The sequence below is a fragment of the Ciconia boyciana genome, chromosome 7 (genome assembly GCF_034638445.1).
Source record: "Ciconia boyciana chromosome 7, ASM3463844v1, whole genome shotgun sequence".
Lineage (NCBI taxonomy): Eukaryota > Metazoa > Chordata > Aves > Ciconiiformes > Ciconiidae > Ciconia > Ciconia boyciana.
In genome coordinates this window covers 42244418-42267113 of record NC_132940.1, presented here as the reverse complement: position 1 = coordinate 42267113, position 22696 = coordinate 42244418, and the positions used below count along the sequence as shown (strand labels likewise).

Sequence of the window (22696 nt, the reverse complement as noted above, 5' to 3'; positions counted from 1 at the left end):
AAAAATCAAAGAGCTGGGAGAGATTGTTTTGTTGCAGAGCTACAGTAGCAGCCAAAGCCATGAAAGGATAAAGCCCAAAGAATAGTGCTCAACAAATCACCCCTCTTTAAATAGCCTGCCAGCTAGAAGACCCATAAAATACCATATTTTAAACCCTGCTGGTAATTAGTGTAGCTGCAAACCAAATGATGACCTTGGCGTTGTCAATACTTGTAATACATTAATGGAGCACTTCATCAGAAGCTGAGTTCTTTCAGTTTTACTGCTTTATTTGCTGTAACTGCAAAAATATATTGATGGTCGTATTTCGCTACCATAAGAGCCTTGCTTGTAATACCATACTCCTACCACAAACATAATTTAATGACTTCAAGGAACACAGTCAGAGGTTTCACCTTCCAGTTGTGATGGCAGTGAAGGCAGCAGCTGGCAGTAAGCTTCTGGAGTTAGCCACTACCACCTAGCACACAGGAGGCAGGCAAATAAGAGAAACACACACGGCCAAACATTATCTCTAGGTCTGCTAGCAAGCTGCATTTAAAAGTCAGTATTTTATTCTCTTCTAAGATGTACAACTTGCTGCTTTAAAACAAAATTTGCCTGTGACATTACCACCAACAATATAAATCCAACACAGATTTGTTTCTAAAAATGTATGTTTGATTGAGTAAATCAAACATAAGCATTTCTAACTGAATTGCTACCAACTGCACCACTGGTGATTTCAAAGGCTTCATTTTTCATCCATCTTCCAAATGTTCTTTTCTTTGCCTGTTTTAAAATACTGATTGGCAGATAAGTGGTATTTTACGTGCAGCAAGGTGCTACTTGTCACAGTTAGCAAACTGGCTGTAGTGCTCTTTTTCCTCGAGGTCCCACCAACTATAGACTCAGCCAAGAGGTTTCTTCCCTCAGAAGAGGATTTGTGACTTGGTTCATGGCCCCCATACCACCCATGAGGACTCCTTTGCAAGACCCCGTGACAAGTATGTTATCTGCTGTGTGACCAAGCCAGCGGCTCTGTGCAAGATACGATTTATTTTTTCACTGAGATATACAAAATAAAAGCATACAAACAGTGAAAAGCAGAAGTGGGAGCAGCAACCTGTCCTGTTCACAGCTCAGTATCCCCATCTGTGCATGTAGATCTCAACCTGCTGTGCTTTTTTGCTCACCTTCACTAACTTTACCTAATTAACTCACTTCTCTCTTATCTAGGTCTTTTTGGGTTTAGCCCTCCTTTGATCCCAGGTTCAGCATTTGAAGACTATCCCATTAGAGGCACTGAAATAGTTTCTCTCTCACTGATGGTCTCTCTCTGTTATTTGAAACTGTGTATCTATGGCTACTTCCATCTGTATCTCTTCTTTCAATTTCCTGACTGAGTCTTTAACAAAGCCTTCAGAGGACTTAATTGCATGTACTCAGGCAGAGAACAATATAAAATTAAGCAGGGAAACCAAGTCATAGAAAACAGTCATTAAAAATTTCCTATAACCTTCCCTGAATTCATCACACCAGCATCTTCCTCAGCAGAAGCTGAGAAAATTTTGCTTATAGGTTGTACTGGGATATCTGTGGAATAGCGCATTTTGCCATCCCCCACGCTTTATGCTGAATGATTATTTTGCCTTTGAGGCAGGGAGTGTCTGTTAATGACAGTAGCAGTTCAATAAACTGGAGGTATTCTCACCTCATCTGGACAGATGTCTACGACACACAGGCATATCTGGAATGGAAAAAGTTCTGAATACGTGCCTTGGAAATTTCTATTTAAACATTTCTGTGGTCAGGTCCCTGAGGTGTCATGTCCCTCCCAGGTGTTGTCTCTGTTCTCAAGAGCCTTGGAGATCTTCATGACTTGGTGAAACAATTCTTTGGGAATAGTTCTTCATAGCATTTAATGCAGCTCATTTTTCCCACATTGATTTTACAGGTAAGCATTTATTATCCGAGAGCTTTTTGTTTAAAGCAGAAAGTTTAAGGGCAGCCACTATTCTAACAACCAGCTGGAGAAATGTCCTCAGCATTTTCTTTTTTCTCAAAATCCCTTTTCATTCTCCTTTGAGGCAACAAGCAGTTCACAATCAGTCATCCATAGTCCCCAGAACAGCAATAATGAGAACGTGACCGGTCCCATCCTGGAGGCACTCAGGACTCCTTCCTGCTCTCAAGGGCATCATTATTGGCACTCCGAGGGCTGGCTGGTAGGCAGGACAGCCAAGTGTTTTAATACCAGTATTGAAAGGGGCTCTTGCAACCCTACCTGCTCCACCTCATACCCCTGGCAGCAAATATGGCAACAGTGCCTCACAGGGAGACAGGCAGGAGATGTTGAGGTGGAATACACTTACAGAAATCCGTGGATAAAAATCCTTCTATTTCCTTTGCTAAGTACTGATGTTATTAACAGCAATTCACAATCCTAAATTTTGCGGCAGACACTAGCTCACCAAGTGACTGAGAAAAGAGTAGCAATTAACTTAATGTAAGACCTGGGAAGCAGTCAGATAAGTAGCAAAGATTGTTCTCTTCAACCTAGGCCAGTCTTCTGCTAGCAATCTGGAGAGAAAGAGCTCCATATCCCATTACCCCTTCTCTATGACATGCAAAACCAAGAAATACTGATAAGAATCCATGAATAATTAAGTTTAAGCTGATGTTAGCAAAAAGCTCATCCAGATTGGGGATGTTAGACTCTTCATTAGTTCACTGGCAGGAAATAGCCTGGGTCAAATTCATTCTGTAAGTAATTCCTTGGAAACAAATAGAGCTATCTCAGCAAATGGTTTTGTTCTGAGTCTCGGGGTTAAAGAATCTGCTACATTCTTCCATGACAGAAAATTAAAAAATAGTACAGTTTGCTTTTTGTGAGTTGCTCCTGCTAATAGTTGTCTTCAGTCACTTGATGCAAACATTTGCTACCCACACTGGAGAGATGCCGGCTTCCAAGTTCTGGCAGGCTGGGCCTGCTTCATCTAGAAACTTCCTCCCTGTGTTTCCATACCACCCCTTATGGGGATTTTCCTTCTCCTTTTCCCAGTCCTCCTCATTGGATACAAAGGATCCTTGCTGCCCTACTCTTGCCATGCCAGGGACTGTATGTTCCTTAGTCCCTCTTCTCTCAAGGGCCCTCTTCTTACTTCCCATGCCAAGGGCTGTGTGCTTCTGCTAAACAGATGGCAGCTGTTCCATGTGCCCCTCATTTACAGTTCTATGATTTCCCTTCCCTTTTATGCCCTCTAATGCCCAAAACAATTCTGGATAGACTGAATTAATCAGAATTAATCAGAGAGGATGATGAGATTCTCCAAGAACCAACCTTTTGAACCAAGCTGATCAACAGCCACAGTGAAATAGCCTGAAATGAAGTGATAGCAGAAAAGGATAGTTCAGGGAACTACAAGTTGAGAACTACTTAGGAAGAAAATAAAGCTCTATTGCAATGCACAAAGGCTACCATGGTTCAGCTGCTATTCAACATATTGTGCATTTACCAGTGCATGCAATGAGATTGTGATTTAGGCTAATGCAGGCTATGGCTATGGATGGCTATGGCCATGGATAGCTATGGCTATGGATGGCCAATGGATTTAGGCCACTTCCCTTGATGAAGGGAAATAAAAGGCCATAAAGATGGACATGTTTGTCCATATGGACATCCTAAAGTAAACATCCTAAAACTTGGAGTTCTCTCATTACAGGAGCTGCTTTACCTGAGTCACCATGAACAGATTTGGGTATCTCGTCCAGGTCTTGAGTGACCTCCTCTAACTCCTCCAGCAAACGGACAACAGGTGCTATTTGTTAGAAACAGGGACATCCATATGAGAGCTTTCCCAGTTCCTGAGGAGCAGCAACAGACTGTCCTAGAGACAGCAGGTCTGGGAACTACCTGAAACGCCACTGGAGCTAAGAGCTCCTCCCTGGACAGATTCTCTTCTCTAAATCTTTGAGGATGGCTTGTCTTATTGAGCTTGAGTTGAACATGAAGTAGGCTTCAAATGCAATTTTAAGTGCTCTCTGTTGTCCATTTCCTTCTCCACATATGGCATATTTGGGTACATCTTTCTGATGTAACTTTAACTTTAATGCCTACACTTCAGAGTTCAGAAACTCAGCTCAGAAATGGGGTGCATGAATAATTTTCAAATAAAAAAATCTAAGTGCCTAGTTTTGCTAGGTTTGCTCAGACAATACCAACACCAGCCATTAGCCTTGAATCAGCACCAGAAGTGACCTCTGATTGACTCGCATGTCTATCAGCATTTCTAACAAGCCTTGGTGTTACTTTGAACAAAGGACTTCAAAGTTTTAAAGGCTCCCTGTTTCCAAAACAGAGTGCACAAAGTGGAGGCTCTCAAAAGCAACATCACTGCAGAGCAAGGATGTACTACCTGAAAACTTGGTGGCTTCATATACCCATCATGAAGAAAGGTTTCCTCCTGTATTAATACAAATATTTCATGCAGAATAAAAAACATCAAATCTCTTTCTAATTAATGTATTTTCTCTCATGATTGGTCTTGATCTACTTGCCAGAGCTACTAGGATTCACCCACAGTTTGTTCTTTCCTCCCACCGGTCTCTTGGTGAAGTCATACAAGGGCTTTCCACTTGTTGCAGGTTGGACTGAACCTGGGGTGTTTTCCAAAATGTAACTTTCCAGTCTCTACCATCAGGGACACCTGAGTGGCTTACTGGCTGACACTCAGAGCAGGAGCACTCTGTTCTGCCTCCTTTAAGGTTAACTGGCTGATTTTTCAGCTTTAGAAGCTTAGACAGCACAAAAGTTTAAGCTCCTTCCCTCCCTCATCTCCAAGGTTCAGCTAAAGCACATTGTAAAAAGGAAGATGATAACAGGTAGCAAGTTAAGGTTTTGTTCCCTTTCTGCTGTCATGTGGGGACAGAAGAGATCCGCTCTCTCACGGATGCACCTGCTCCAGTTGTGAGGGAACGCTCATCTTCAGTTCATACAGAGCTGGAGGATTTTCTAAATACCTGCACAGATTGGACCTGTCTGAACTTGCTCTGTCGCACTCAATCAGCTGAGAGCTGTCTGTTCACTACCTTAGAGCAACTGTGATGTTAGCCCCTACAGCAGAAGGGTAAACTGGCCACAGATATGCCAGTCTGTATACAAACTACTGCATTATCCTAGAGTACAGCTCTAAACTGCAGCTCACAGGAGAGCTAATGGAGTGGATTAAGCCATGCTTCATGGCATACACTTTTGCTTTTAAGAGGCTCCTATTATGCCCCCAACAGAGGTGTTTCAACAAGCAGGAAGGAGAAGGCAGGGGGATTTGAGAGACTGATGTAAAGGACTCAGAGGAGAGTTAATGGGGAGGGACTATCAAGATAGATAGATACAATCAGGTTGGAAGCCCTTCATGGGGAGAGGGCTGGGGCAAGGATGACAGCTTTATGCTTTTGTGAAATTAAAGCTCTGGTGTTTGTGATGGTAATAAACTCATCTATATAACAAAGAATGATGTTGTAACATCAGATGTTGACTTCACTGCACACTGACGCAGAAGTTAGACTGACTGTAAGGAGAATTCGATAAATCATGTTTGATTAAGGCAATATGAGGCTGACACCAGGCACTCTAGCTTTGGGCAGCAGAAATATCCACTCTCTCCCTTCATGCCACTTTGCTCCCACATGAAATCCCCTCTAACTTCAGCATTAACAAAAGCCCTACAAAGAGTGGCACAGTCCAATAATCTGCATAAATTGCACAGTGAAGCATCTCACTAATCTAAGAGTATGTTAGGATTGCTTTTCCTGAATCCTAGTCAGAAACAAAAAAACATATGAGAAATGAAATTAATTTGGATGTGTTCCTCCCTATTTAATAAGCAGTCATATAAGAGGAACCAAAATGCTGGCTCAGGACTCCTGAGCTTACCTTCTGGGCTTTTACTCCTTAGCAATGGAGGCATTTCCATGGCATCAAGCAGATGGCTGAAATAAGCACCTTTTTCTTATTTAAAATCAAGCTACATGTTGGAAGCCTAGAATCTATGTAAGGTACGAAAAAGCTACAAGCAGGAGGAATGAGGGGGTGGGGATGAAGGAAGAAGGAGGAGGAAAAGACAGGGGGTGGAGAGTAACACTGGAGAGCAGCAGTGGTCCAGCCCCTCAGAATCTGAAAAGCATCACAGGAGCCTCTGGATAAAGACCAGCCTCAGTAGCAAGGCTAGGAGACAGAGGATTTCTGCTCAGTGATAAAACATGGTGAGTAGGATTTTTGTGATCTGCCTTATTGTTTGCTCTGGTGCAATGGCATTTCCTTTGCTCTGACACTCACAGCAACTCCAAGGTTCTATTATTTTGGGATGACTGCTCATTTTTGAAGCATTGTTTTTTACTTATTTTTCATACATCTAACAAGTGTGTGCCTGTATTTATATAAATGCACATCCTATCTCCTTTAAAAGCGAATTACTGAAAACAGCCAAAGCTGATGGCATTAACACTTTGCTGCCTGGTACCAACAGGCTGCTGGTCAGGGCAAGTAAAAAATGCCCTGTTTCCTCCTCAGGTACACAGCAGAAATTTCTGCTCAGCTGCCTTCTCCTAGCAATAGAGTGATGATTCGACAGCTCCCTGTGCGGGAGTTTATGCTGCCTTTTTACATGGTGTAATTGGAACATTTCTTTCAGTTTCTAAGCAGTTACATTTCTTTCAGCCTCAGGTATAGAAGAAAATTGAGTGAGGGGTGCAGAGGTTTTGTCAGAGAAGGAGCCCTCTTTTGTCATGGTCTCAGCCTCCTTCTGCCCTGCCGCACACCCCACGCTGGGTAGGGGAATCAGTGGGTGCTGCTGTTCCCCCAGGGATCCCTCCTGTTCGCACACAGCAGGACAGTATGCTGGGAGTAGAAACGTGGTTAATTTTACTATGAAAAATCCTGACCTCCATGGAACAGTTGGCAGGGCTTAAAGGAAGGTTCAGGCTTCCCTATAGCACAGTGCTAATAAGATTAAGCATTTAACTACACATCCTTCTAGTATTCTGCTGGGGAGTACAAGATTTTACTTTGTGTGCTCAGTGGAATTATGGTTGAAGAAAAACACACCAATGTGCTTTTTGCTGGTTCTTTGCGAGAAAGCCATTGCCTGACCGAAATGTATATGCAAATAATTAGGCATCCTGGTTTACCCAAGAGAGGCAAATGATTAAGGGGAATGATAAGATACAGCCACTAACGATGATGAGAGGAGTACTCCTAACAAGAGGCATGATCTCAATGCAGGTTTGTGTGTCACACAGGTTTGTGTGTCTTTAAAAATAAACATTCTTGTTTCCTGAATCATGACTGTCCCTGATTACAACCTCCATCCTGTCCACCCTGTTCTTTTCTGTTTTCTAATGGAGATGAGATACTAGCAGAGTAATCAGTTTAAGTGAGAAGATGAGCCCTGCTTTAAAATCCTCTTCGGTTTTCACCATAAGAACTGTTATGTTTATTTGCTTACTAGAAACAGTGTTACAATAACTGCAGACAAGATATCACTACCCTCTAGCAAGGAAGCATTTTATTGCTTTGTAATTAAAAATCAAATTAACAGAATGGAATATATGCTCATGATTATTAGTAAGTATTTCCATTATTAGCTTTTATCTTCTGAGATAGAGAGTTAAGGTTTTTGACCATAAATAAACAGTCTTATTCCAAAAATAACCCCCACACACTTTACTGGGAGCACCAGCTGTCCTTTACGCATTGCTAATTGATTAGATCCTAAGCATTAAAAATTAGTATTGCCCACTGACTTTAAAAGTAGCTTTAGCTCTCACCACCTCATGCTTGCTTGTTTTTGCATTTTAGGACTTCCAGCTGGTGCCCAGCAAAAATCCTCCTGAGGTTAACTAGGCATAGGAAGGGAGAGCCTCCCGGAGCGCTCCATTCTTTTTCCCTTTCCCATTATACAATTTCCCAATAAATATTTTAAAAAACATTTCATCTTCAAGTGCATCCATTTTAAGCACAATACATGTCCAAACGCCCAAACCAGCTATATGTTTTCAGGAAATTTAATTATGCTACCATTTTTGTTTGGAAAGCAGGGGTAACATTTTCAAAGGTAACTCTGATACTCAGGATCTTAAGTCTGATTGATATTAAGCCACTTGTGGAAAAGGGATTTTGGACTCACTCCAAACTTGTATCCTAAAATGTAAAAGCAGTCCAAATAGAGTTTTTTCTTTCTTTTTAAATTAAAAAACCTAAAAGAGTATGCAATGTTTATCAACTCTTTCATTTAATAAAAGGAAAAACACTTCGAAGGAGGTGAAATAAGTGACATGCAGAATTCTGCTTAGCAAGAGACAGCAAGGTACCACCTCCACAACCTGCCAATTTTAAGAATGAACTAAATGTAAAGAAGCAGAAAGAGCACTCCTATCTCCCCTGCAAAACAACAACTGTATTCTGAATTTTGCTTATTTCTATCTCCAAGAGAGACAATTGTATATAAATTACACACCAATCAAGCAAGTAAGAGTGTCCAAGCCAGACAGCTGATAAGATTTTGGAATAAATGAATGTTAATTATATTTTTTCCTACTTAAGCAAAAGTAATTTTGAGCCAAACTTGCTGAAGCCAGAGAGTTCACCTAAATTTCCTCTTCGTAATACTATTATTTCTATCCAGGCGACCTCACTGAAGCAGATACTTCTACTTTCCCACTAGGATGATCTTCCTAGACTTACATCCAAGAGGACTGCTGTTTTAGCTACTGACACATTAAAGCACAATCTATTTTACCTTTTCTTAGAAGATAACCTAAACAAATCTTTCCACTGTGAGATAAGCTAGTAAGATATAAGACAATAATTTTTACACCAGCCCAAAAGCTAAAGCAAGTCTTCCACCATTCCTCCAGAGAGGGAAAATTGTAGACAGCTCAGCCTGGCAGAAAGCTTTGGGGGCCATGGGCAGAGGCAAGTGTGGCCCCTCTCTTCTCTGTCCCACATGTCAGAGGCAATATTTGGACAGTTTGAATCCTGCCTCCACCCATCTTCCTCCTTCTTCCTAAAGAATATCCAGTTCAGCTCCACTGCACCCCTCTTTAGCCTCCTTGTCTGTTGACCTGGACTTAGGTAGAATTTAGGCCACCCAAATACGGCTTTCTTTAACCAGAACAGTTACCTAACTCAGTCTTGTTCAGGTCCTCATAACCCAGGACTATAAGCAATTGCTTTCACTGTCCTAAAACCACATCTCCTCAGCCCACAGGAATATGTTCACCTTCCCATTCTAAAACAATAATTTACTTTTAGATGAATCACAGACACAGTAAAACCTTCTGTATTCATGAAAAGGCTGTCAGACACCCTGCGCAGATGGTACATGTTTGAGCATGAAGTATCTCTGCATTTTATGAGCAATATTAGCCAAATTTAAACCAAAACCTTATTTCCGTTATAGTATAAGCCCAAAATCTGGATCTAATTGCCTACTTAGATCTGGATCTAATTGTCTACTTAGACACTTGTGAAATCCTAAAAGTGAGCAGCTGGTGTGATCAAGACAGATAAAAGTACTGTTTACTGTAGATGGGGAGTCTCAGTGCTGCTGCACCTAAGATCATTGTAAATGACAATTAAACTGTAGCCCAGTATAAGATTCAAGGATGTCCTCTATTTAAACATGTGTTCCAGAAGTAATTTCACAGATATTAAAAAAAGAGGTCAAGTAACATTAATGAAGAAAACATCCAGAGCCTGTTGAAAACAGAACAACCTAGCCTTTGTACACTGATTGCTAGTTTCCACAGGTTTCTGTTCTTTACAGTGATTTTTAATTGCAAAATATATTTCCTTTGCAAAGGTGGAAATCAGTCCCTCATATACCCTTTATGCCTGTGGAAGAAGAGATATACTGCAAGTTAAGTCCAGGAGGAGAATAATTAAAAAGGAGCAGAGACAGGCAATAGTGTAGCCGAGTGCATGGGTCAAGAAATCCCATGTTTTAAATGCCTAGAATAATTTTTCACAGAATTTTGATTAGCTTTACATAACCACTGGAGGGTAACTTTCCCTTACAGCACTTTAATCTGTTTCTAACTTCACTGGTACAGCTTCTGGGGTTAGAGATATAACTTGTGTCCGTGCAGAGAGGGAAAAAAGGTATCATGGTATAGTCCATTACAACTAAAAGTGCTAAAAGTATTAATAGATATAGAAAGAGAGTGGCATCGCATAAATATTTCTGTTCTATATTTGGAAAGAAGCTCAGTGATAATCTATATCATATGAAGACGAAGAGGAACTCATAGTATGGGAAGTTACAAAACAGCATCTGAGACGAATATTTTGAAAAATCTGCAGATTCTGGTAGTCTGTCCTTAAGAGCCCTCAAAGAGTTGACTGAGGAGATCTTCCCTTTCTTGGTGTTCATTTTTAACAGCATTTTTAATGGGGAAGATTCCGGAAGCTGTGCCAGTGTTCGAACAGGATAAGCAGGATGACACAATGAACTAGATACTAATTAGTCTGGTATGAATCCTGGGGGAAAATGAGAAAAAGAATATATGGGATCAAATAGAGACATTAAACAATTAGAATATGAAGTTGGTGATTATATGTATAGTAGATATTTTTAAAAGAAGAAAAAAACAAACACAAACACCTAACATTTTTTTCCTCATCAGAGGAAACTGAAAAGGTATCATAGGCTACCATCAGTGTATCTTACATTATTGTACTACATATATTCTCAGTACAGATGTTATTCAGGCCATTTGGGCTTTCATGTTAAAACTGTTCATCTAATCTATAAAAAAAGACAGAAGAACAAGCCTTGAAGTTTCTAGACCCAGTTATCAAACTGGTAGCCCATTGTTTTTCTTATCAAGGAGATACAATTCAGATCAAAGATGTCTTTATTCAAAAGATTATCTAATGATGCCCTGAATTCTTAGCTTTAATAAATTTCATACTTGTTAATAAGACAAATCCACCTCTAAAAGCCTTTTTAATATATCTACAGCAAAACTTCCCAAGTATGCAATTTCCTACAAAAATGACCCTTGTTTAATACTCAGAATGGGCAGAAACAGCTGTAGGACTTGAGTCCTACATAACATTGTTATAATGCTAGCATTTGCCATGTCACAGACTTCTAAGGAGCTTCTCAGCAGCAGGACTTCCTACAGGGACACAGTACCTACTTCTACAATTGCAAAGGACTGAGGTGTCAGACACTTTATTTCTGGGATATTAATAACTGGTCTTGCATCAGCTGTTTCTGCTCATTTTCACAACTCTGCTGGAGTTCTGCACACTGAATTTCTTCTCAATCACACCTTGCTTTTCAGAAAAGGAGTGTAATCATGTCCCAGTGACCTATTTCTAAATATGCAAAACAAGTTTCCTGTAGCATCAGTGAACTCCAGATACCTGGAGTGTATGTAAAATGTTTAGTGTAGTAAAGTGTTTACTGGCTTTCATTAGAAATGCTCTGCAATACTCACATGCTGTCCCAAATGCAAATAAATGTGCCAACATCTCAATCATACTGATAGACACCCATCTATCACCACCCACCATATTTTCCATGGCATCCATAGTCTTCATGTCAAATATTCACACTTTACCCTTACATTTTCTACTGTTTTGTCACTGACCTACATTTAGTTGTAAATATTGCTAATCACCTGCCAGTTTGCAGCTTCTATAAGAAACAGGCTGTCACTGATCTGCCTGCTGGAGAAGTGCTGCAGTTGATAGAACTCCCAGATACACAGACCCCTATCCTGTGAGGTGTTGGTCAGAGTGTTGCTGTTTCCAGCAAGGCCTGGCAACTGGAAAGCCTCTGGAGGCTACTGACAGCTGTTATAGTTCAATGTAGGCTAAAGACTGCTTTAAGTTGTACTTTAAGAGTGCACAAAGGCTAGGCTTGGTGCTGAATTTAAAATCTCCCTGGCTGTCTTTGTACTGGGTGCAGGTCTGGATCCAGGGATCTGATCTGAGATTGTTCTCGAGGGAGTATTGGTAATTTTTCACTTCACCAGAGCTGTTACATACAGTTTGTCAAGGACTGCTAGAGATAGCACTGTGTTGTTCGTGCGCGTTGCGGAGTTCAATGGCTCTAAGTGGTTTTAGTTACATCTACACAATTCAAAACAAGATAACTGAGGTCTCATTAACTGAGGTCTCATTAAGGAATGATCCAAGCACATTCTTTCAAGAACAGGACTTGGAGTTTTTGTCCTGCTTCCCATCCAGTAAAAATCTGGTTTCTCTACCAGCTTTTAGGAAGTGCTTGCTTCTTCCCTGACCTACCTTTACGTAAGTCCATTGCCTTCTCAATGTTCAAGTTGATATAAGGCAGGAAAGGATCTGTTGCGTCCATGAAATAACTGCTGGAAAACTAGAAGTATCGTGGATAAAATAATTAATGACTAATTAGATGTATGAAAACATAAAACAGATTCAATACTAAACCATATAGGCAGAGACCAAAATTGGCATTGATACAGGTAATAGAGTATTTTTAGAAATACCTAATCAATGCACAACGCAGATACAATGTGGCAATGCCTCAGAGTACTACGCTGGTCTTTGTAAATTGGAAACGATGCTTCTGTCATAATTAACAGTGATTTTCAATGTGGCATTTTTGACTTTTTACAATAAAAGCAGTAGTGTAGTAAATTATATGTTATGCTCAGGAGGAAGCAAAAACGGTAATTCAGTTTCAGCATGCTTCCCAGGGTAGTACCAAGGTTTATGGATTTTCTATTCACAGGTAAGGATTATTTTAATATAAAGTGAGCATCATGTGTCAAATGTTTGATCCATTTTCTCAGGAGATTTCCCACCTTTAACTCTTAGTCTTCCTCAAAGGTACAGATTTACAAACTGCTGCCTCTCTCATGCACACACATGTTAAAGTTCCTTAGGCATTGCTTTTCATTGATGCCTCTTCTACTTTCAGAATAGGACCTCTATCTTGTTAAAAGCCATCCTGAAGTCATAATCCTAACTCCAAACCCACTCATTTCTAACAGTCTAAATGTTCTTTGAACCTCAGCTATCAACCCATAACATGTCCTGTCTTCTCCTTCCTGGATCATCCAGCCATCACCAACATACCTTCAGTTTCACTTGATCTGTTTCTCTTGCAATACCATGACTCAATGATGGAAATTTCTGGTGAGAAACAAAACCAATTTTATAATGCTTAACATCCATCCCTTTGTTCTCCAGTTGTTTTCAAAGTTTACAAGTGCTAGCTACCAACCTCACAATATTTTTATTCTGCTGTGTTCTTTACAGAAACAGATGTGAGGAAGCAGTATGGAGCTCAAGAGAGGAAAGACCTTCATAAAATCCAGTGTGCAACATGACAAAGTGCTGCCAGTGCACACAGTTCCTATCAACAAAGATGATATGGGGAAAGACAAAAAGGCAGCTCTGGAGGGAAACCAAACTGTAGCTGAAGAAGAGCTGGCGTGTTTGGCCACGCACAAGAACTACAGATTTTCCACCAGGGCAGCGAGGAATGGGACTGGTGACAACTGCCTGGAAAAATCATCTGGGTCCTCCTACAAACTTGTAAGGAAGAGTAAAACCCATGACTGCGTTACTGAGGCAGATAAAACAGAGCACTGCAGCCCCAGCAGCTGGGTTTGTGAGGAAGGTTTTTCTGGAAAGGGTAAGGGCCGACTTGTCAATAGCATCAGCTTTTCAGGGATGTCCAGCTCCAGCAGTAAGAAAGAGTGTGTGGTCAGCCCCAGCCAGTCTGCATGCAGCAGTCAGATGATCGATTACAGGAACTTTGTGCCACAGATGCCTTTTGTACCAGCTGTCGCAAAAACCATTCCCAGGAAGAGGATTTCCCTCAAGAGATCTAAGAAAGGGCTCAGAGATATATTTCATATTAAAAAAAATAAACCAGAGAGCCTCACATTCCTGGTTGAGAAGGACAAGAATTTGTCCTCTCCAGGCTGCAAGAGTGAGTTGTCTGGGCGTCTTGCAAAGTATCTTTTCAAAACCAGAGAAACATTTGCAGCTGATTGCTTGTCACAAGACTGCTCAGACAGCGAACTGCAGTCTGATTCTTCCTATGACTGCTGCAACACCCTGTGTGAAGATGTCGCCTCGCTGAAGAGCTTTGATTCCCTCACTGGCTGTGGGGAAATCTTTGCTGATGAGAGCTCTGCTCAGCTGGAGCTGGAGAACAGCAAAGAAGTTCTGCTGAGACAAAGCAAGCACAAAGACAGCCCCGTCATGGGCTCTTTCCAAGGGGGTGTGGAGCAGCTGGCCTCTCCTGGCCAGAATGAGACCATTGAATTTGCAAAGTTTTGGGACAACATCAACAAATCAGTGAGGCTACATCAGAGTGTCCTGTTTGATAAGAAGTTACTGAAGATACCCAGTCCTGACGTGGAAAAGGCTAGAAGCCAGGTTGCTGCACCTGTGACAGACCCCCAAGTGTCACCTAATAAAGGTGGTGACAATTCCAAAGAAAGCTCCACAGAAACAGGAACGCCAAAAAGTGACAACCAGGAATCCACATCCACAAGTGATGAAGGCTACTATGATTCATTCTCTCCTGGACAAGATGATGAAACGAAGGAAGCTCAGACCCCTGGGGTCCCAGGCAGATTTCCACGAGACAGCTACAGTGGAGATGCCCTTTATGAGCTCTTCTATGACCCAAATGAAGTCAAAATAAACCCAGTCCTAGATGATGACTTGTGCACATCTGAAAGCATTTCAGAACAAGCCATTGAAATCCCTTTGTCCATTTACAGCTTTCATGTTGGAGCTGAGGAGAACATGGCTTCCCAACCAGCTCTAGATGTTATCAGCCAGGGTTTTTTCCACAGCACATGGAAAGGTAAAGAATGTTTGCTAAAGCTCTGTGATACTGAGCTTTCACTGACCATGGGGATAATAAACTGGCTGCGAAAACACTCGGGACTCGTTTCCTCCCCTGACTCTCTTCAGAGTCCTCAATCACAGCCAGAAAAGTCTAATGATTCACTGATCCCGCCCAACCCTAGTCCAGAGCAGAAAGTGAGCACAGAACTTCAGCAGGAGAAACCTAATACTTTTAACCTATGTGTGTCTTTGGATGAAAGCAAACATGCAACCCAGGCCTCTTCAGTAAACATTGCTGAAGGAGACCACAGCCTGGACTCTTGCCCTAACACATCTAATTTGGATTTCCAAGAAAGGGAAGGGAGTCACCACAAGGATTCATCTACAGTGCCTGGGACTGTGGAAACCACCAGAGCATCAAGTTATGCACCACAATCACAGGCTAACAGAGAAAATGTGCAGACATCTTCAACTGAGAATGAGAAGGTGACAATTTCAGAAGGATGTGAAACATCTGGAGATAAAAACCCACTGCCAGAAAAGCTGAACAGAGAGAGTGGCTCCCAGAGCTCTGAAAACCCTTCGTTAGATGATAATCATGAAGTAGAATCATGTTACTCCTACAAGACTGCTGCGACCTCACTCCTGGATCCCCTCGAGAGGGAGGACAGAAATAAACCAATGTATCACTCTCTCTCTATTTCCTGTGACAAACCACTGCAGCCTCTTACTCTCAAACACTTCCAGAGCTACATTAGCCCCACATCAATGGAGAGCAGCACTAACATAGTGCAGCTCTTAGAGCGCTGTGTAACACAAGTGGCATCACTAAAAATCAGCTATGAAAACAAGCACCTGGAAGACAAATGCATTGGGAATGAAATGAACAATATAATTCGTAAGATGTCTCAGTACAAAAACAAGTTATTGTTGCAAAATGAATGCAACTGCATTGCCCAAAATCCAGAATGCTCCAGTATTCCTAGCACAAACCAATACAACTATGAGACAAGTTTCCAGTCCAGCAGTCTGTATCATCTGAAGCAAAATGGGGAGCAAATTTGCTCTGAAGATCAGAAAAGTAGAGCAAAAATCCTAGATGAGGTCACTAGAAGCAAGATAAATTTTGAATATGCCCAGCTAAACGGGCTCTCCTATTTAAAAGACTTTACATTTGATCTCAGTCCAAGTGACTCTGTCCCTGCTACAACTCTTAGTAGACCAACATTTTTACCTCTCCTTAACTCTGTCTGCTCAGACATACCTGCTACTTTTTCACAAGCTTCATACAGCACCACTGTCTCTCTAGCTGACTCATTGCAGCCTAAGGAGGCCAAGCCGGGTAGCCCAGGGCCGTGGAGTTATGCAGAGAACCCCTGCAGGGGCTTGGCCAGAGGGAGCATTCTGTCCCCTCACCCACAAGCAGCGACCCCGGACACAGCAGCGACAGGGAGGAACCACCAGTAACGTACCTGCATTGAGAAGGTGAGTGCTTACGGGAAGTCTGAAATTAAATGCGAAATAAGTAACATCTGTTCCCTTTTCACAGAGGGACACTTATGGCAGCAGAGTCTGATATATACTCAGGGTTTCTCAGTTTTCCAGTTTCATTGTTCTTAACCTTCACTTCAGCGTGGTAGTTAAAAGTAATCAGAATTTCAGTGACACAATTGCCCAAACAGGGGCCACGTATAGCAGGTATCACATTCACTGAGTCTTACAAGTCCCATGCAAAGGTTGAAGCCCCATCTTCCACCCAGGTGCAGCAGTTTTCACACCAGCTGAAGCAGGGAAAATTTCTCCTTCTCCCACTCCAGGATCCGCCACGTTTGGAACAACACAGTGGATATGGCTGCCTGGCCACAGACTGCCAGCAGCATTCAGCTCAGATTCCTCACTACCAGGTCATGAAGTCTTCTTGCTACATAATGACAGCATAAAAATTATGCCCTGCTTCCCCTCTGAAGTGATAACTGGATATTAGACAGAGCTCTCTACTGGAGTCCTGATGTGTGAGCTGCTACGCAGGGGGTCACACGAGAAAGTCAGAGATCTGCAATGTTAAGTCACAGGGCAGACAAACATACCCTGTCCTGCAGTTGCATAGATATGGTGCACCCTCAAGCACAAAGAAATCCCACAATACTATGCTGCTGCTGCTAAGTGTACCAAAAGGATGTTCCTCCTTCTTGCAAGCCTGAAGTCTCTCTCCAGCAGGTGCAGTTGGTCTCCGGCCAAACTGCGCTGTGGCAGAGCAAGAGCTGAAGCCAAAGAATGTTCCACATGCAAGGCTTCACAGGCTTCACAAGAGAGGGATTATAGGGTCTGTGCTGCACCTCAAGCTTTTGAAAATCCTTGAGCCACACTTACATAGTATAGGGAGATCCAGAATTTGGTCTCTGACATAGGGTAAGAAACACCTCTGCTGTAAAACAGAAAAAGCTGATCAAGTACACAGCCATTGTGCTGGTTCAGATTTGCCTGTCACACAAGGCTTTAGGCCAGAGCAGATACTATCTGTTCAGACTGCTCTAACTCTATGCCAGCTGAGAAATCCTCTGTCCTCCAGTTGCTGAGAGGAATCTGTTGTAGAAGGATAAAACTTGTCTGAATTCTCTGTCGTGTGCCCTGCCAAATCTGACAGATTGGCTGGACTCTGTCCAGCCCTGGCACTCTGAGAAGGAGCCTTTGGAGGTGGTGGAAGATGGAGAGGAGGCTGCAGCAAGGGCCAGGATAGAGAATTAAGGAACAGCTCATTATTGAACGGAGGGACCTAGGGAACACAACACTGCTCTAGCTCTTGTTGCTCGCAGCAGTGTGGCTGCTTTCTGGTCATCTCTAAAGGCTTCCCAAGCAGCACAAACTAAAAAGGACAGTGTTTCTCTCTGCATGAAGCAAAAACACCCTTACATTTTCAAGTCTTGAGAGATTCAGCCACCCACTTTGCTATTTACATCTTTGTGAAAGTGCCGTTCCCCACTAACAAGTCTCCTGTTGCAGGGAGGGATATTTTTCAGGGGTCTACATGAAGGGGGCTAGAGACTGTCAGTCTTCAATACCCTTTACTAACACATAATCTAGTTATAACCTTTTCATCAGTGAATTAGGCCTTCCTCTACTGAAAGAAATGATTTTGTTTTTTTCCATTTTTGTTATAAACAACGCTGCAAACAATGCTGACTTGAAAGCCACGTTCTTGTGTCACCAAATTTTTGGGCAGAACTTGCCATTCAAGAACACACCATACTCCTTAGAACTACTTGCCTCTTTTAGATTATTTCTGAAATTAAAAATTCAGTACAGGCAAGGGAAGGTTTGTGGTCACAGCTATTATATATAAGAAACCAGTGCTAGGCACAGCTTTTTAGGGTTAGAACAGCAAATCAATGTATGCATTGGCCTGATATTTTTAGTTTGTTGTGAATATTAATCCACAGCATGCTGCTAAGAATATCCCTGCCTTCGCAGGCTAGGAACGCAAAGGGATTCTAATTTTGAGGAGTCACTTGCTTTCTGGTAGAAACGGAGAAGGGAGTCATAGCTGCTGTGATTGTCAGAAGTGGTAACAGACCGTATCTTTATACTGTACAAGACATATCACAAGTAGACATTACTAGACTCTGGGCACTTTCTACTGCATTGTATCAAATGGCAGCTGCTGTATGCCACCATGTGTTGGCACCAATAATACCTGCAATGTCAGGAATGTGATGCAGTTCACATGCTATCACCTGGGTCCCAGAGAGAAGACAATTCAAGTTTTTTCCAAAAGGGTTCTGCTGATTTTTGATAGAGGTTTCTCTAACAGTAAAATGAATGGCATTTTAAAATATAGATGGGATTTGCATATTCATAAAGTGACTTTGAGGAATGGTCTCATTTCAAGGAATCATTTCACTACAGGCTTGCTGTTTGTTACAATTTCTTACAGAAAAAGAATTTAGACAATAATTAAAATGGCATTTAACAAGGTTAAAAGAAATGGCTGTGGTGACAGATATAAACACTGCCATGTGACTGAGTTTTCCCACCCACTATCTTCTTGCCTGCCCACATTAACAGATGGCCTACAGGTTTGCTGGAAATTTTAATTTTTTTTGAAGGTGACTCAGGATCTTTGCCTTAATCATGGGGGTGGTAGTGTAAGAGAGGCAACATACAAACATGGTGTCACCTCTGAATCCATGGAGACAGACATCATCAAGAAACACTCCTATGCTGGACATGACTGTGCAAACCCCAAGAGTTTATCCATGAAGAATGCTCCAAGGTTCACTGTTTTAAAATGTCACACTTGGGATCTGTGAGAGAAGTGATAGATCTAGAGGCAGCTCCTGCTTTGTCCATCAGAACAAATGCTGCATAAGCAGCTGCAATGCAGCCCCTGCTCCTCCCATGGACTCCCAGGCCTGACCTGGAGGAGCTGGGAAGGAGAAGGTCAACTTTCTCGCCATTTATCATAGGGCAGAGGAAAAGCTGGTATCAGAAGCCATTAAAATCTCCAGGTTTTGTCACCCCATCTCCACATGTCCCAGTACCCACAGTGAACAAATGAGCCCATCCTCTCTGCTCCAACTAGTGTGCAGGGTTGCCCTGAGCCATGCCTGGTCTCTGGGGCTTCTCTACGCTGCTGAACACAGACGCACAACTGTGATGAAGAATGGTACAAGAAGTGCCAGTTCCAGCTCCTCTTCCATTTCTCCCTTCCCTGGCATTTTAGAGAGACATTTGCAAATGCCTGATATCTGAGCTCACCAGGAATTTGAACCCTGGTAAAGGAACCCCAGTGGCAAATAGCATCCTTACATGGGGATATAGAAAGGTTACGCAGAAGGTGGAAATTACCAGTAGGAAGTGCAATGAAAGGCATAATTTTCATCCTTCAGTATCAAAAGACTAGGACTTAGGAAGTGAATGCAGTCCATCTGCTGAATATGGGGAGGATTCCTAGATTTGTATATTCATGGACTGTAGTAACGAAGCTGCAGAAGTTTGTGCTTTTTGATTGGATGTTTTCCAGCAGGAAACTCTTCATCCTCAACAAGGGAACACTGTCGTAGAGCAATGAGCTGGGATGTCTTTTCCTGACCGTTAAAATCTCTGGAACTGAGCAAACAGACAGACAACACTGTATGTCATAGCAACTAGAGACAGGTAGAACAAAGCACTCTCTGCAAACAACAGCGTTTCAGACAACTGAGCCATTTCTACCACTTAATGTGGTTTGTACTGCATCTTCCATTAACTGGTAGTGTGGCAGAGCAACAAAACCCAAGTGTGCTCCCAACAATATGTGCTCACTTCATTCAAATGGTGAACCGCCACATTATGCACTAGTTGAAGCTTTTGGATATGATTCAGTGATAGCACTAAAAGGGGCGCATTGCAATAAGCTTGTCCTCAGGTCAGAAAAAAATAGGTAACTGTCAATCAAAGAGGGATTGCCATAATAGATAGGGCAGCTGTAGATAAAAGAAGACAGAAGACAGTATGATTGCTGTTATCAAGGAACTGAGATTCAGAAGCAGATAGAATACAGCCTAGACACTGCAAAGTGACAGAGGAATGTGTAGCTGATCCTCACCAATTGAAGGGCTACTCGCAGTCTAGGCAATTTCTGTAATGCTTTTTATTCCCTCCTGGTTCAACTTTATTCCCTCCTGGTTCAACTTTATTCCCTCTCTCTTAAATAAGGTTGCATTTCTCCCAGACAGATATTTCTCTATCAGCCAGGAATAGGGAAGGCAGACTGCAGTATTTGGATTTGATAAAAAGGAAAAGCAGAATGGAGCCTCATCTGCATATAGGCAATTGTCTGATAAACTATGGTATTATTTCTCAAAATGGCCAGAGAGATGCCTTAATAGGTGAAAAAATAAGGGCAGAATCCCTCTGCACACAGCAGGGAAAGAGTACAGTAACATATCCAAAACCTGGGGTAAGAAATCCATGTATTTCTATGCTCCCTCCGTGGCCTAGCAAAGAGATCCTCTCTCCAGTCTCACATGAAGAAATGTAAAAACAATAAAGTGCAGAGACAGCCAGCACATTTTCTGCATTGGAAATGCCTCTGGCTCTGAAACATACACCTTTATAATGTGAGTTGCCCAGATCAGCTTGCACTGAAACAGATATTGAAATCTCATCTGACAGTCCACCAGCCACACACGCACACACGTACAAGCACATACACACATGCCCCTGTTCAGATAAATGCATCACAAAGTACAAATGTACTGTTTGTCACATATGGTACCACAGAAGCAAAGAGCAGGGAGACAGAGGTGACAGGCCACTGCCTCTGCTAGTACGTTTGAGTGTTAGTCACCATGTGCCCAGATACTTGGGCTAAACACTAAATTAAACAATTTTCTCCTTCATTAAACACTGTTGCTTCTGGACTTGGCTCTGTCTCACTGTACTGTCTTCATGAGACTTTGTCATCAATGCTTACTCTACCCAAAATCAGAATTCTATCAGGAGGAAGAAATGTTCTTGCCAGCTTATTTGCTAGAGAAGTGTTTTTCAACACAGTTATCAGCACAGATGATCTCTTAAATGGCAGATGCACTATAATGTTGTTAAATGTGTTTCATTTTAAAACTGAAGAAATTGATTTGCTGCTTTACCCGCTATTGCAGTAGGATGGTTTCCATGGATACAGTCTTATAGGGACCCTATTTTTCCCCTGTTGACAACAGTACAGAAAGCTAAATTCTCATCTTCATTGCACCAGCATAAATTTGAAGCCAGGGGAATGATTCCCAGATTTAACCCTGAGAGCAGAAGTTGGCTCCCAGTCTCCGTCAGCCTTGAATTTGAGATTTTCAGGGGGATGGCGATGGTGGGAAAAAAGAAAAGGAAAACAGTTCCTGTGGACAGCAGCATGGGCCAAGGGACAGGGCATATGAAACAAACACAGTGCCTTTGTGTGAGAAACGGGGAGCAGTCAAGGCAGAATGCAAACAAATTAACTGCTTATTCAGAGGCTTGCCTGACACTTAACTGCAAAAATACAATCAGGTTTTGGCTATAGAAGTTTGGCTATAGAAGACCTTATAATTATCTGCATGGGATTGGGCCAAATATCACCGTATTTGTTTAAATGAAGGGATGAATCAGTTGTTACCGTTCTGAAGAAAACCTGCTTCACTTCTGTTTTGCTGTGATGGCCAGGAAGGCATAAGGGTGGGAAGAACGGGGAAGCGAGAGAACAGTATCCAGTTATTCAAACAGGATAGAATCTTGCCCCATCAGGAGCACAGTCATGGAGACACTGAATGCAAAGCAGATCCTCAGCTCGAGAATGCTCTGTACAAATCTGATGGCATTTATACTCACCAGCCAGCAAGCAAAAAAGAGTAGGAGGAAGAGCCTGGTAACCTCAGCTTTTTGGACCTCAAGTGTAAAATCTCTAGTTCTGTTCCCCCCACCAGAACACGCAGAGAGAGGCAGAACTAGAGTCCTCCGAACAACACTGCATCCTAATTCTGCTAATGGGCTGCAATAGGTGCTTGTAAAAGGAGTGTCAGAAACAGGGCAAACGGAGAATTTTGAATCCTGAAATAACCAACCTCCATCTTCTGGCAACTAGCACTCTCTGAGGTAGACAGTGGCTCCTCCTGGATGTCTGGGTTTAGTGCTCCCTTTTCCAAACTCACTTAAGCATATGAACTTCAAAGCCTTCTAATTTGTGTTATGAACCTTTAGTTTGTTTAGTGTGTGTCTTTCAGGCACCTCTTAAAATCTGGTGACTGTTGTGCTGTATGTATCAATTTTGCTTTGTAAAACTTCCAAAATATTCTTTTGAATTTCCTCCTTTTCTGACATCTATTTGTCCCCAAAACAGGC

General features: G+C 42.1%; 1 protein-coding gene across 1 annotated transcript in view; it reads left to right on the top strand.

Moving 5' to 3' along the window:
* Positions 1–6176: 6176 nt before the first annotated feature.
* Positions 6177–22696, top strand: part of AMER3 (APC membrane recruitment protein 3) — a 39093-nt gene continuing 22573 nt past the window's right edge. The window contains exons 1-2 of the mRNA XM_072867462.1: positions 6177–6243; positions 13295–16330. Of these exons, the coding sequence (XP_072723563.1) occupies positions 13316–16312 (2997 nt within the window). The 5' untranslated portion in view covers positions 6177–6243; positions 13295–13315 and the 3' untranslated portion in view covers positions 16313–16330. The remainder of the gene's footprint in view (positions 6244–13294; positions 16331–22696) is intronic.